Genomic DNA, 17,073 nt, shown 5'->3' with positions numbered 1-17,073 from the left:
AAGAGGATGAGAAAGGAAGGCAAATTGTTCTTTGCTTATTTAATAGTGGATCTTTCCTTCTAACTAAATGCAATGATGAGCAACTTTTAATTAATTCTTAATTTGGGAAATAGTTTTCCTAGAGTTAAGAGACACATTGGCCTTTATCATACTGGCTGATAAAGAGGACACAATTAATTAATTTATTTTTTCTGGTGGATTTAATACTTTAGATAATCCTTTTACCTTCTCTACTTCTAAGTGCACATTAGAAGGCCAGCGCATAAGATAGGGGTAACCCAAAGTGAAATGATGCCAGGCCTGACATCCAGATTGTTCCTTACAGGACGGATGGATGTGTTTAGAAATAAATGATATGAAAAGGTCTTTTATTGACAAGCTGCCCTGCACTGTTTGCATTAGTGAATATGAGAAGACAATGGCTGCTACTCCTTCGCCCCCATGGGTATTCAGCTCAGTGAGATAGCAGAAAATGCTTCAGTTTACTTAAAGCATTGATAACACCTCTAAATAATTAACCGAGGACTTCCTGTCTTCAATTACTTAATGCTTTTTTTAACATCTTGAGAGGATTATAAGCAATTTATGGATTTCATGTGATGAGTGCATTCGCCACTATTCCCACAAAGCATTTACAGGATCATGTTTCTAAAGCTTTGAGGTAATTAAAAATAAGCATGGAGACAATGGGGCTGAGGCAAGGTGCTGGCTTTCCCTTCTGTCATTTCCAAGGACCTAGATTTTTCAGGCTCCGGGAAGGCGAGCACTACGGCTTCATTAGTGCTCTGCTGCTTAGGGAATGCCAAGGTTTTGGAAATGATGAGAAAATCACAACATTTATCCTAGGGGGTTCAGGCAGCTCTTTCATCAAACATTTGAGATGGAATGGGAAATAAATTTGATTATTTTAGTTCATTCCATGAACTCAATAAAATAGTCATTCACATCATAAAATATTTCCGTACTGCATTTGGTCACTCAGCTAACCATGGAACTGAATTTTCCCTGGCAGATAAAATGCTTAACACTATACAGATCTCAGGTTTTAGATTATCTCTCTACAGCCTAGCACTGTCCCTGTCCCCTAGGAACTTCATATTGGTAAAGTCTTGCTGAATGAGAGTTTATTTCCTTACTTGACAAAGAAATCTCTTTTTAGGGCTATATGCCTGAGCGAAATAGTCTCTAAATCTACTTAAAACAGAAAGATGTACCAAATGACTTGTAAAGGATTTTTTTTTTCCATTTTATGATATTGTCAAAATTCAAATTATGGGGAAAAAAGTTAAAATATTTATTCAAATAAAAGAGGATTTCTGGTTCTAGGGTATATGTATGAAATCCTCTTCTATCATGGAAATATTGATTAGAAATGACAACGAAAGGAAGAACTGGTGGAATGAAGGAATTCAAAGAAAAACCTTTGCAATTATTTTAAAATTAATGAGGCCATTAATCCTGCTGGTTTGAACATTACAACTGAATTTTGGTGTATAGATGCTGGGTTCTAAAAAATATAAGCAAGTATAGCTGGCAACAATTCAAAGCCAATGCTGGTTAAGCAAATCAATACTATAAGAAGAAATATCTTTTGCCTTGTATCTCAATTTATTGTGATACCTTTTACAAGTACAAAGTCATAATGCACAGGACCTTGGCTTTCAAAGCTCTAATTAACATTCCATTGTCTACCCTGAGTAATTGTTTAGATTTTCACACCCTTCCAAACCCCAATCCTGTATACAGTTTCTTTGCAGCAGGGACCACACTGTATTTGCAGGTATTCTTGTCAGTTTTCCTTATTGCTGAGAGAATCATGGAAGCAGCAATCTTATTTTAGGGCATTTGATGAACTATCTAGAATATAGTAAGTGGGGAACTTATTTATTTTTGGAAGAAAACAGTACTTGGATTTCCTTATAGATGGGGACAGTGGATGCTGCGGATGGCCTGAGTAGGTCAGTTTTCTTCATCTTTCAACTGTGGCTATTAAAAACCTCCCTTGTTTATGGGGCTGTGATAAGAACCAAATGAGTCAAAATGGAAATGGTTACTTAAAATGAAAAAAAAAAACACTATATAAGGGTAAGGTTTTATTATACAACAATACTATTTCCATCATTTGTGGTGATTTTCTCTTCAAGTGAAATAAGATATGTAAAAGTAATTTGATTATTTGAATTGATGAGGGCACTTGTCTCCCCATTATCCCTGGTTTAGCTTAGGGTCTTGAGGTAAGGAATGCAATGTGCTAGTATGTAAATATGTCTTAAGCAGCTTCCTCAGACTGATGACTTGTTTGGATAAACACTGGAGAGTTGGTCAATGGATGTTCTCTTGTATATCAGAAAATTTTGGAATTTAAGAACAAAACATGATGAATTTGTTTTTTAACCTACATAGTACAGCCTGTTTCTCCTGAAAAACTAGGCACATTTTCAAGGTCTTTTTGCATTTTTTGGGGGATTATTGGGGATTGAACCCAAAGGCTTTACCACTGAGCCACATTCATCCTCAGCTTTTAAAAAATTTTTTTATTTTGAGACAGGGTCTTGCTAAGTTGCTTAGGGACTCACTGAATTGCTGAGATGGCCTTGAACCTCTGATCCTCCTGCTTCATCCTCCAAAGTTGCTGGGATTACAGGCATGCACCTTGCCACCACACCACCACGCCACCACACCACCACGCCACCACACCACCACGCCACCACACCACCACGCCACCATGCCACCATGCCTGGCTCTGTTTTCAATTCTATGTGATTTTCTATTATTCTGTGTTATCAATGCCCCCTGCAAGGTAGAGAGTCTATGGGAAGGATTCCATTCACTTGTGAGGTCTTGGAAGGAGGTGAATGAACAATATAGGAAAAGCAAATGTTTGTAAAATCTTAGCTGTGGTCTCAGGATCTAAACTTACACAACTCTTTGGGATGATTCAGTAGACCCAAATCAGGAATTCAATTACTTAACCTCTCAAAGTATTCTTTTCTATAATACAGAGATAACAATTCTCTCTACACTACAGGTTTGTGATGAGAATCAAATTAGACAGAGCACGTCAAGTGCTTAGGATAGTATCTGGCACATATGAAATTCATTTAGTCCCCAAACATTTATTTAGCTTCTATTGGCATGTTAAGGTTTATTCTAAATGCTAGAGATACAGCACTGAACTAGTTAGACTGGGTCCCTACTCTCTTGGAGTCTTTATTCAAGGGGGAGGGAGTCATAAAAAGACCATGTACAATTAAATATCGGACAGCAGCCAGAAGTCTATGATTAAAACAAGGTGATAAGGTAGTCTGTCAAGAGATGCTGCTCTAGAGTAGATAACCAAAAGAATACATCTTTTCTCTTTGGAAGTAACATTCAAGGTAAAACATATTAATTATTATATAATCATCACATACAAATATGTAACATAATACAATTGTACTGTATTATTATTAAAGCTCAATATAACAGTGTTATAATATATAATAAAAATAATACAATTACTATTAATTAATACTACTAATAATCACAAATAGTCACAACCAGTCAACTGCCAACTAGCTCTATATATTAATTATCTACCTAGTAGATAAATGTTGACCTCTAGCTGATTTGTCCCAACCTTCTAGTACATTCTTGACTGTCCTACTGCCATTATCTATGAGCACATCCTTGGGGAATGAAAATGCATCTGTTTATTTGCAAAAAAAAAAGTTAATACTGATGCAAAAACCCTACACATAATGCATATCAAAGCCAAATATAAATTATTTCTGAAGTTATCTGCTGTTGTGGCTTATTGCTGCCAGTGTGGGCTCTTCTATTAGCATGGATAAGTGGGACCTGACCATATGTCAAGAGAACACGTCCTTTCGAAGTGACCTCATATATCAAACACACACCCCTGGGATGCTATGCCCCCCTAACCACAATGACAGACTCTTCCAGTAGGTTTTCCATTTTTTTTCACCTGTGACCGTATGCTGCCTCCTGTCAGCGGTGTCAGTGTAGATGAGACCTTTCCCATCCTGCCAGAGCTGGTACTCTTTAATGACGCCATTTGGTTTCTCAGGGACGCTCCAGCTCAAATGCAATGCTTCTGCACTTGGGGCTGTGATTCTTGGTGGCAGGATGCTCTCAGGAACTCCTTGTGTAGTAGCTGCAACTACCTGAAAACATTGGAATTAAACAGCAATTTATTGTAATAGTACACTGGGTATCCTGATCAATGAGAATGTCACTTTTGTTTTAAAATGTTGTGGTCTGGCCTGGCATATCATTAGCAGGGGCCTGGAGAAGCAGTTCCCTTTTTTTTTTTTTCTTTCCCTCCCATCCTATTTAAACAATGAAATCTGACCTTGAATACATTACATAAGTCTCAGACTACCATTTATCACAACAGGTTCAACAACAATTTTGACTGCAGAGTGCTGCCCTCAGTTTAAACAAGTAAAATCTGGCTGGCAGACTGTCTTCCTAGAGAACTCTTGATAACTCTCTTCCATATGGCCCATCAGTGTCTTTGCATTTTAACAGCCTGATTTTGTACATTTTAAGCACCAGTAAATATGGAGCAAAACCTACATCTGAACTTGCTTGCATATAATATGCTTCGAGCGGTATAAATGGGCAGACTTTGCCGTACTCTTCCCGTGACACCGGGATGATTTTATAGTGTCTATGCCAATGTTCTAGAAAAAGAACCAAGTGAGAAGAAAAAAATGAAAAAACAACCAGTTATTGAGTCAATAAAATCAAAATATAGTTTAGGACAAAGATTGGCCGCATTTGTTTTTTTTCAGACTTAACTCTGATTTCACTTTGTATCCAATTGTTTTGACATCTGGTAGGGGGGAGCCTTGTCTATGCAAAAAGTATGGAATTGTTCAAGGACCATTCAGACCTTAACTTGATAGGGCCAGTCAGTTGCTGCCTGTCTCAATGGTCCCAGGCACAGAGATGTTTCTGGGGATCTGTTGAGTAAAACTACACATGTGTACTGTGGCTGATCAGTTTGAGTGTTTTAGTTGGTTCTAGCAAGTGTGTGAAGACGCCGCTCTTCTCCAGTTTCAAACATATGGAAAGAATCAGAGCTGTTCTGTGGATTCTTTCTTTCTTTTCCCCCTAAAGTGTTTGTTTCTTCCCAGATGCCTTCATGAGATTTTCTTTCTTCTGCATTCATGTTTTCTTTCTCTCTCTATGAACGCCTTTGATGACCATATTAAAATTCATAGCTTCAATTTCCAGCCTAGATCTTTCTAGCAAACTCCAGTCACCTAATGCAGCATTGGACCAGGCATTTTCATGTAATGTAACAAATAATTACTGGTTTGGTAACCATGCTACCTGCTCCTTCTCTACATTTTTTTTAAACATAAGCAAATTAATTTTATTCTTTAACTTTTAATATTTATCACTTAAAAAATATGCTTGTTGAATGACACCATTATCCACAAATTGTGGTATCAAGCCATATATCTTGAAAATATACATAATTATTTGCTTTTTTCCTCTAGGTAGAGTTGACTATCAAGTCCTATCTATAGATGTTGTCCACTGTTATCTGTTGTAACTTTCTGATATTTTCAGTTCTGTCCCACGGTACCTGAATTCAGAATTTCATTTTTTCTTGCCAAGGCTATTATAGAAGACTTAGAACCATTTATTTTCTATGCTAGAATTTTCTGTCCTTCTCTGAATTGAAGAGCAGGCAATTTTTGTTGATGTGTTATTTAGATACAAAATCTTTTCAACTGAAGAATGTTTGGGGAAGTTTTATGGATTTATAGACTATTTTTATCTTAGTCTGTTTTCTGTTGCAGTGACAGAATACCCAAGAATGCTATTTTTTTGTGTGTGTTAACAAAGAAAAGAAGTGTGTGTGTGTGTGTGTGTGTGTAGGCTCATGGTTCTAGAAGCTGGAAAGTCCAATATCACATGTTCACATCTGGGGAGGGCCTTTGTGCTGTCTTAACTCATGACAGAAAGTAAAAGGGTAAGCAGTCTGTGTGAAAGAAAAACACAAGAGGCAACCTCGCTTTATAACAACCCACTCTCATGGTAACTATCCAACCCATGAGAGTGAGAACCCACTTCCCCAAGACAAGAAGGTCTTTATCCCTTTATAAAGTGGATCTCTCATGACTTAAACTCCTCTGAAACGTCCCACCACCTCTTAACGTTGGAATCAAGTCTCAACATGTTTGGCTATGACAAAATCATATCAAGATGGCAATTATCTAAAGAAATTGGTGAGAGAAGAGTGTTAATGAGAAGTTGATATTGGTTCAAGATTTTGTATTGTATTAATAAAACATTGATGTTTGGTTAAATGTCCCTTACAGGCATCTCTTCTTTCAGGCTTAAGTATTAGCACCCAGGTAAGGTGACACATGAGCACCCTACTCAACATGACTGGGATGGGGCAATGTTATCTGTTAATGGAGAGGACCTTCACACAAACCTCAAATGAACCCTTTTTTCAGAGTTCAGGCAACTCCCCTTACCTCACGGCTAGAAGTGCAACCAGCAACCGTGCAAGCCTTCAGCTGGTATGAGTACTCCTGAAATGGATGAATTCCCTTTGTGTCAGAAAAGCTCAACGATGTTCCCCGGAAATGTTCAATTCCATCTCGGAGAAGAATGTAGTAAATAACAGGACCTAAAAGACACAGAGAAATGGCTGCATTTGACTATCATATCATGTTAACCATTTGCAAACAACTAACATGTCTTAGTGTTCTAAAGAAGTAGGATACCACAGCGTCATTGAGCTCTAATTTGTTATTTTTTAAAATTTATTTATTTTAATTAGATATATAGGACAGAAGAATGCATTTTGATTCATTGTACACAATTGCAGCACAACTTTTCAGTTTTCTGATTGTACACGATAGTGTCACACCATATGTGCAGTCATACATGTACCTAGGGTAATGATGTCTATCTCATTCCACCATCTTTCCTCGTACCCTCTTTCCTGCTTCCATACCCTAAATTTTTTATATTGCTATAATCAAACAGTTCTTTACTATCAGGAAGGGTGCATTTTTAAAATTTATATATGACAGCAGAATACATTATAATTCTTATTACATATATAGAGCACAATTTTTCATATCTCTGGTTGTATACATAGTATATTCACACCAACTCATGTCTTCATACCTGTACTTTGGATAATAATGATCATCATATTCCACCATCATTAATTACCCCATACCCCCTCCCTTCTCCTCCATCCCCTCTGTCCTACCTACCATTCGTCTATTCCTCCCATGCTCCCTCTAGGACGCAGATTCTTGATATAGGTAATCAAAGTATCAATTTTGCTTATTTTCTATCACTCTATAACAAATTTATTTTCAATATTAAAACTATTTTGCCTTCCTTGAATCTCCTTTATTTATTTGAAAGCAGCTCAGATATATACTAGGATTCAAGGATCTTGTATTTATTTATTTATCTATTTAGACAAAAAAATCTATGGGGACCACATCACAAAGTGAATGATTAGTGAGTATATAGATAAAGTTCTCTTCATCAATAAATATTTCCTAATGGTTAGCTGCATATCAATTATATGTATATTAAACACATTTCAGTTTTCTTATGGATTTATGAGACTAGGATATTTCTACTTTAAAAGTAGCTTATTACCATTTGATTGTATAGGTTTCTTCCAATTTAAGACAATTGTATCTTCAAGATTGCCTATTTTGGTCCACCTAGGTGGACTCAATCCTTGAGGAACATCTTCTTTTGTTCTGACTCTAACAGCTTCGCTGAATCCTCGCCCATAGTTGTTCCATGCAGAAATCCTGTACTCATACATTGTATAAGGTTCAAGGTTCACATCTGGAAAGAAAGAAATAAGATCATGAGGTTTTCTTCTTTTCATTTTCCTACATCATATTATAAATGAATATCAAAACCTTTAAACATATAAAAAGACTATGATTTTTTCTCTTTGGGTATAAATAAAGCTCTAATATCTTTACTTTCTAAATTATCAAAATGTATTTCAAGTGTTTGATAGATGTAGAGATATGGAATTTTACAGCACAACATCCACCATTTCTGAACAGAGATATATAGATATATTCATTAAATAAACAATTGAAAAATAAAAGCAATAGACTAATGTATGATTAGGTGCTAATGGCTCACAAATTTATGTACCCTTTAATTCTGCATGAGACAGATTTGCCAACAATTGTTTTATAGTTTTATTATTATAAACTTAAAGTATTACTTTGAAAATATTATTTAATTAAAATATATAAATTGTAATATAACTGTATGAGACAGAGGATTTAATTCTTAGCTTATCATTGTACTATGTTAGTAAATAAAATGAATGCAGACTCCATAGCAGATCCCTTTTCTCTTTTACCAAAGCCAGAGCCAAAACCCAAACCCAAAACAATCAACCTAATTAAAACAACAAAACTACACCTGCTGAGCTTTGGAAATGGCATGAATTTTATTAGATAATGTCGCATGTTATTCAATGCTGTCCCCAAAATGTTTAGTTCCATGTTAAGCTTTAATAACTTCAGAAGTACATATGCTACAGATTTGCATGCAATTTTTTTTAAACTGAAAGTTTAATGATTCGAGTTTGTTTTTCTCTGGTTTAATTTTATGGATGTTGAGTTTTCCCTCATTTCTTTTTCTGTGGCGTGGTTTCTGGATGACAGTTCCTCAGAGTGAGGAACAGGAGAGGAAGTGCTCCTCGGCTGCCCGGCCACCTGCTCTCTCTGTCCATCTGCTGGGGTTATTTGAGTCACATTCTCTTTATAAGCATCTCCTTATAATAAACCCTACCAAGATGACTTTATAGAATTAATATGAAAATCAAATATAGTAAGTTATGTGGCAGAACTTCATAAAATGTAAATTTCTCTACAAATAGAAATAATTTTTTTTTTTTTTTTTTTGCAATAGCTTGGATCTTGAATGTCCCCTAAAGGCCCATGCATTAAAGACTTGGTTGTCAGCCTATCTAAGGTGCTACTGGGAGGTCGTGGAACCTTCAAGAGGTAAAACCTAGTGGAAAAAGTTGGGACACTGGGATGTGTCCTTGAAGGGGATATTGAAACCCTGGCCCTTTCTTGTTGCTCTCCATACCTCCTGATTGTCATGTGAGCAGCTGCCACACTTTCCCATCATGGTGTTTTGCTTCACTACAGGCCCAAAAGCAATGAGGCCAACTGACCATGAACTGAAACCTCTAAAACTGGAAGCCAAAGTGAACCTTTCCTTATTATAAATTGATGTATCTCAGGCAGTTGTTACAGTAACAGGAAGCTGACCAACGAAATTATCTTGTTTCCGTTTTCCCTGGTAAGAGGGTATCTGCCACTTGTTGCCACCAGCAGATGCTCCAATTTCCTTTCAGTTCTAGTTAGAAATTATTTCCCCCCCATTTTCTTTTGAGGCTTGGTATAGTCAAACGATTCAGAGCTCACCATCTAAAAGAGGATGAGAAAGAAAAGCATCACTTATCTCCTACTGATGGGCTAAAAGTAGGATGTCGTAGGAACCAGGCTGCAAACCACTAGATGATGGGAGCACCTGAAGAATAATGAACCAAAAAATGCAAGAAATCTGATCCCTGAATGTCCCAGTGGGACTGAGCCACTCAGACCATCCCTCTACCCACAGATGTTCACTACGTGTTTACCTCTCTTTGCTATAGTAAATAGTCCACGGAGAGCACCTGTTATTCTGGACCCTCAAGCCCACATCACCATTTCTAACTTCAGCTCTCTATGGGCTATTTCTTACTCTTTCTCCCACCACTTTCATTCTTCTTTTTTCTACTATCTCATCTCTTCTGGTTTCTTCATTTTCCTGACTCCTGGACTTTCAAAGATGCTCTTATCCCATGAAAACAGTCTTTTTCCCTTTATTCATAGAGAGTCATTTCTTGAAATTTTGCCTTTCCTTAGAAATCTTTCTTACTTTTTAGAGTTTTCTTTTTTTGTAAGAATTGTCATATACCTTTCCCCAGCCCATAGACACTTTTTTTAACTTCTTGATTCAAAATCACTCTATATGTTATATGGGGCTACTCTTCCAATAATAGAGATTTTTTTTTTTTTTTTTTTTTTGGTGGTTGGGTATGTTTGATCGATATTTTAGTTTTAAAAACTATCTCGAATGTACTTGTCTTAATCATTTCTTTAAGAACCGACAAAGTAATTCTTCAAAATATACATGGAATTATGTCATTTCACTGTTTACAAAGCTTTACAACCCATCTACTGTTACACAAAGGCAAACTGTTTACCGCAGCATTAAAGTCTAGCATAATCTGACTCCTACTCTTTGGTCTCATCTCTCTTTTCTCTGCTATAACTCTGCTGCATCCATACCGAGGAAATCATTGCTTTTTCTTGCTCCTGGGCTTTGCAGTCTCTGCCTACACAACCTTCTCTCAACCTCATAGGATCTTTCGTGTTCTTATTAGTCGAGGCATAACATTTTTTCCTGAAGTTTTTCCTTTCTGGTCTGGACTAGGTGTCCTTGCCACATTTTTCAAAAGCATCAGTGGATGATGATGCAGACTTCTATCACAGTACTTAACTTCACACCATTTATCATATTAAAGGGTAATTATGAATGTACTTTAAATCACCCATGAAGATTCTTGCTTGTCTTCATAGCTGTTGGTCCTACTATAGTGACTGGTTATGAGCATGTACTTAGTAAACATTCTTTGATAAATGCGTGACTGTGGGAGTGAATGAATTTTGGTCAGTGCTGACATTGTTAGATTTCAGTTTCAAGATTCTAAAAAAGTCTGATTTGCTAGTTTAACAGTCTCAATGGAATTGTCAAGGCACCCCTTATATGCTTAGTGTTTCTCATGAAAAAAAAAAGAAGGGCTTGTGATTTTTTTCATATTCAATTTATAGCATTCCTGGCAGGCAAAGCAATCTGAAATGTGGATTTTAAAAGCCCTCCCTCACATTATTATATCAGTAGGTGGAAATGTCTATTTATTTGTGGAATGGGTGACTTCAAGAATGTCTTAAAAGCTCTTCAAAATCTTGACCTTGATTACAAGGAGCAGATAAAAGTAGGGAATTCTCTGAGATAGAAACCCAATAATTTAAAAACGAGGACCCATGACTTAACTCTTTGGCAGCAGGAGGAGAAGGGGAATTTGGATAAACTGTCCTCTACTCTGAAGTCTTTCCTCATTTTAAATCCATGCCAGTATTTTGATGTTAAATCTAAATAATGAAGTAAACAGAGATATAGTATTCGTAAGAATATCTCAATTTGATATGAGGGATGGCACAAGTGTCTACATGCACATGGTAGAAGTGGTGGGCTTTGTAAACAATATGTCCCAGGAACAGAGGGATGGTGGGACTGAGTTTAGAAGCCTGTACCCAGGATCTGAGTCTAGACTTGGTCCTTCAGTAAGATGGAGGAGGACAGGTGCGGTGGAATGAGCCACTTGAGGGTGGCTTGAAGCACGCTTGAAGGAGCTCCTACACACATGGTGTCTTCTAAATCTGCTCCTTTCGAGGATGACAAGATTTGAATATGTTTCCTTTTCATAGAAAGTTCCACTTACAGATTTGACCCTCAGTTTTCTCTTCTGTTAAATGACCATACTCAGCTGTTTGCCTTGAGGGTCATAAGGTAACATTTTGAAGTACCTAGCACAGCACCGGGACTAAATAACATTCAATAAACTCATTCTTTCCTTAATCTTCCCCTTCTCATCTCAGTAACCTGCCTGGCATTTTCCACAGCTGTGGTTTGCTTTTATCACCCACCATTGGTTGAGGAAGGTGGGATGATTACTCAAGAATAGAGCAATGTTTTGCTTATTTAACTATAGCTTGCTCCAATTTTGTCACTTAGATGGATTCTATGTGACTCTGGATTACAGATCACACACACATGCACACTTAGTTCTTCGACAAACCAAAGAAATTTCTGTTTGAACTTAAGTAAACGAATGAAGAATAAAAATTTAACAAAGAGTAAAACTATTTAGAGTACCCTAAACTTTACTCTCTAAATACAGTTCTCAGCTTTTTTGCTCAGCTCAACCAATCAAAATGGTGCTTAGAAATTAATATTTTTTTATTTAATTGGTTTTATTTTTTTAAAATACACAACAGCAGAATGCATTACAATGCTTATTACACATATAGAGCATAATTTTCATATATTTGTATATAAAGTATGTTCACGCCAATTCATGTCTTTATATATGTACTTTTTTTTGCATTACACATATATACCACAATTTTTTTGTGAATCGTTCTCAAGATGATTGGTCATTTTTCAGAAATACCATGCTTGGGTTTATCTCCTCCTTAGAATAATGCTGTTAGGTTTTCCTAGTAAATTAAATAGGTTCTCTTCTTCTCTCTTCATACAAGTATAGCAATATTCATCATTAAAAGCTGCATTTAAATTTTTAAGAGTGAAACTGAGTCCATTGTAAGTTAACTGGACATACCAGGGAAGGTCATATCATATACTTATTTCTCTGCTCTTTATTTTCTTACACATTTAACCTAAAATAGCATCCTTATTTACAATTAGACTTTAAAAATTTTAAACTACTAAACTTCAAACATATTCAGATGATACAATTGATTACTTGTCATTAGCTGGCCCCAAAGTATGATTGTATAAATTGATATCAGGTTAAGAAAGGATAACGTCAATGTGAAACACGTGCATTTCCACCAGCTTTTTACTACTCGACTCAGCCACAGGCATGTGGCTCAGTTTCTGTTACCTGTGAAGGAGTGCATGTTTGCACTTCCTGTGTGAATAGTCTCTTCAGCAGATGAACACATTTCTTCAGTTGATGTATTCTCCGTGGAGTTGTGAGACCCTCTTATCACAGTACAAATGTGGCTGGTAATGTTGAAGTCACACAAGTCACAAAGTGCTGTGGCTTGCATAGATGCCGGGCAGAGAGTCTTGCACTCTTTTGTTTCCTAAGTCAGTGGGAGGAGAAGAGAGGACAGGGGTGAGGAGAAACATAGAAGAAGATTTAAAAATCTCATTTAGACATAAAGAGTGTTGATTTTTATATATTTCATATTCAAATGATTTTTTTCACTTATTTGATGAATGAATATCTCAAAATTTATGACAAATGAAGGTGGATTGTCTAAAAAAGTAGCTGCCTGAAATGACACAGACTTGGATAAAAAATTTCAGTTTTGTAACTTCCTCACTTTATGAACTGGAGCAGGTCACTTACACTCTCCAGCAGGTAACTTTTCACTCTCCAGGGTTCAGCTTTGTGAGTAGTGAAATGCGTACTAAACTTATCAAGGAGGTTTGCTCTATGAATCAGCTAAGCTAACCCTGCAAAGCCTTAAGTTAGGATACATACTACAAATTGAAGCAGTAATTATTTAATTATTTTGTCATGTCCTATGGTATTTTGGAGAAAATAACAAATATAGTACACAAGAATTCTCTACTACCTGTGTTCTTGGAAAATTTAAACCCATAAAATGTAGCACACATCCAAGAGTTAGAAAAATCTAAATATTTCAGGAACTGTCATTACAGTTATTTATATTTAGAAATCTTTTCTTTAATGAATCTCTAGTTTTTTTATAGTTGTTGATAAGTGTTCTATATGAGGAAACAAAATAATCATCCAAATTGCAGGAGTTATAACTAAAATTATATTTCTATAATGAAGAGATGTACTTTGCTTTCCTGTATGTAAGTAGCATGATGTATTTAAAACATTTTTTAATATTAAAATGATCTTTAACTTCTCTCTTACATAAAATAAGTTAAATTATTCTAAGTCAAAATAATGATGATTCAGAAAAATATAGTGAAAATTCCATTTTAAAATGGCAAATTGAAGTCCTGAACTCTTGTACATATCTCCACATTCTTTTCTTTTTTCTTCAGTACTGGGTAGTCCCACATGCTAGGCAAGCTCATTACCATTGAGTTATACCCACAATACTTCCATGTCCCTTTAAATCCCAGTCAAGTGACAGTTAAAAGAAAATTGTTATGATTTGGATATGAGGTGTCCCCCCAAACTCTTTTGTTAATGCCAAATGTTCAGAGATGAAATGATTGAATTATGAGAACTATAACCTTATCAGTCCAGGTAAGGTTTGAATGGAGTAGTTACTGGGTGGTAACTATAGATACGTGCGGTGTGGCTAAAGGAGGTGGGTCACTTGGGGTATGCCCTAGAAGGGTCCATCTTCCCCTCTTTCTGCCTCTTATCTACCATGAATGGAACAGCATTCCTCCACAATGCCCACCCACCATGGCGTTCTGCCTTATCATGGGCACAGAGCAATGGAGTCAGCTCACCATGGACTGAACCTCTGAAAACATAGCTCAAAATAAATGTTTCCACCTCTAAGTTGTCCTCATCAGGTGTTTTTTTTTTTTTTTTTTTCACGATGAGAAAGAGCTAACAAATGGTTTACATGTGGAAAATAAATACAGACATTCTAAGGAAATAGAGAAATAACACACACAGGATACACAGGATAGCCCAAATATTTTTGAAAGCTGAAAAGTGGATGTGGTAGAGAAAATGCCATGTCCTAAGAAAGACCACTTTTTTAATCTTTTCTTCCTGAAAACTGCAGATTTCAAGGCCATTTGCAATAGGAGGAGCAAAATGATTAGATATGTGTGTATGATTAAGGCATAGATGAAATGTACTACATATTCAGTAGCCAGGTATGACCCATCAGTATACAAGTGTCTCCTTTCTTTCCCTTTCTGACCCGAGGGCTGTGCATGACTCATCACAAGATGGAAGGGACTTGGGTACATATGTTGCTTGGAAAAGGGGTGCCTATTTACATTGAATTGTCATATTAAAGCCTGCAAACAAATGCTAAGAGAGTAGATTTATGCATTCTTAACATAGACACAAGAGAGAGAGAGAGAGAGACAGAGAGAGAGACAGAGAGAGAGACAGAGAGAGAGACAGAGAGAGAGAGAGAGAGCGTGCACACGCAAGAGTGCACACGTGTGCCAGCACAAAAAAAGAGAACAGTAACTGAAGTGGTTGATATACTAGATAATTGTTGTGATTATTTCACAGAACATATATATCAAGTTGTAAGCCTTAAATATATGTAATTTTATTTGTCAATGGTACCTCAACAAAGCTGAAAAAATTTCACTTTATGGAACTATCACATATTTAAATATTTGTTTTTAACCTCAGCATAGTTTGGGCAACCATAATAACAACTAAAATATGCAGCATTGGCCTGGTGGTTAGGCAAAAGTGGAAAAGAGATAGAAACTGGAGGTTGAGAAGTTGAGGGGCTCTGGAATGGCCTGGAAAAATCTTTAGTAAAACTGTTTCCTGGTATCATTATCAAGGCAAGTGGGGTGCTACTGAGTTCCAAGAGAGAAGGTTATAAGATAGAGCATTAACATTATAGGTGCATTGCTAATAGCTGCATTTGTCAAGTAATCCAAAATATCATAATCTCAGAAATAATTGGTGAAATTAAAAGGAAATAGAGCCCACTGAAAGATAAAAGCTAGGTATCAGAGTGAATATGGTAAATGGGAAAATTAAGTCTGCATATTACACATTGAGAACATCAATCCCCTTTCCTACTGGATTTTCCATAAGCTGGAAGTCAGGCATATACATCATCCTGACCTGGGATAAGAATATTTAGGATGGTTACCTATGTTTGCTAAGGATCCTTGGCAATGTGATTCTTTGACAAAAATTTGTTCTGTCACATGATTACCTTACTGTATTCCCCATTGATGTCCAGGTCACACCCATGCACAGCAAGCTTTCAGTCCAATGAAAAGATGATTTCAAAATATGGAAAAAGGAACTCAGAGAAGCAGAAACACAGCAAGAAAAAACAAAACAAAACAAATAAAAGAAATAAACTAAAATAGTACCAAACAAGCAAATGAGACAATTCAAGAAATAAAGCAAACAAACAATAAAAAAAGCAAACATGTAATGAATATTTTCAGAATGCTAAAAATAGATATTCCAGAAACGAAACAACAATAGGAGGTTTTATATTATTATAAATAAATAATAATCAACAAACAAGAAAGAGTCTTTAAAAAAAGGACAGATGAAATTTTTAAAAATTAACAGAAAATATGAATGATACTCCTAAGGCAATATCTCACCAAGTTGAAAAAAGATGAAGCATTGATCAATAGGAAAAGAGCAGCAAGAAGAAAAAAATGAAAAGATTAGTTTAGGAAGATCAATTCCCAACTAATGAAAATGGAGATAAGAGGAAGCAAATTATTAAATAACTAATAATATTGCTAAACCTGAAAGTCATAAACTCCACACTGAAAAAGTCCCCTTAAAACACATCATGATGAATAATTGTGATAATATTAACAATTGTGTCCATATAGAGGAACATTTTCATGAAATATATAAAGATAAAAGATAAAGAGAACATTTGTTATTGAGGAAAAATAATGAAACCACTTGCAAAGAAATGGGCATCAAAACATCAATGAAAAGTCTAAAAATTGCAAAATTGTCTTCAAAATTCTGAGTGAAAATGATTTTTATCCTTGACTTGTGTTTCTAGCCAAGCTTCCAATCCACTGGAAGTGTGGAATAATGATAATTTCATACTTAAACCTCTCAAGAAATTCACCTTCTATGCACCTATAATCTATAAAGATAAATCTACAGAAGAAGGGAATCTAGTGGTCTAGAACCCAGGGAGGTCAACCCAGGAAAGATGTGGAAGAAATTCCAGACTTAATAGCTTAGGGAAGATCACTGTGTCTATGTATTCAACAGTGATACAGTCCAGACTGGAGCAGAAGATGGAAGTCTCCATCAGACAGGGGTCTTCAGGAAGTGCATGGGACCTGTAGATTGAACTTCACTTAATGATACTTCACTTTGCATGAATAAATGTTATCCTCATCATAATAGTTAAACCAACCTTATGTATTATCCAAATCATTCACTGCTACAAAGTGCTTGCTGGGGATATAGCAATCCCAGAAGAATTATTTCACATCCCAATATGTGTGATGTCTACCCAAGGATTGTGTAGT

General features: G+C 36.0%; 1 protein-coding gene across 1 annotated transcript in view; it reads right to left on the bottom strand.

The window, feature by feature from the left end:
* Ush2a (usherin) overlaps positions 1-17,073 on the bottom strand; it is a 770,052-nt gene that overhangs the window by 135,448 nt on the left and 617,531 nt on the right. The window contains exons 51-54 of the mRNA XM_071619727.1: positions 12,779-12,983; positions 7,657-7,854; positions 6,504-6,658; positions 3,968-4,166 (exon numbers count right to left, since the gene is read on the bottom strand). Coding sequence (XP_071475828.1) covers positions 3,968-4,166; positions 6,504-6,658; positions 7,657-7,854; positions 12,779-12,983 — 757 coding nt within the window. The remainder of the gene's footprint in view (positions 1-3,967; positions 4,167-6,503; positions 6,659-7,656; positions 7,855-12,778; positions 12,984-17,073) is intronic.

This window comes from Marmota flaviventris, chromosome 12, assembly GCF_047511675.1.
Source record: "Marmota flaviventris isolate mMarFla1 chromosome 12, mMarFla1.hap1, whole genome shotgun sequence".
Lineage (NCBI taxonomy): Eukaryota > Metazoa > Chordata > Mammalia > Rodentia > Sciuridae > Marmota > Marmota flaviventris.
The sequence above is the reverse complement of the archived record's forward strand: the minus strand, read 5'-3'. Positions and strand labels throughout refer to the sequence as shown.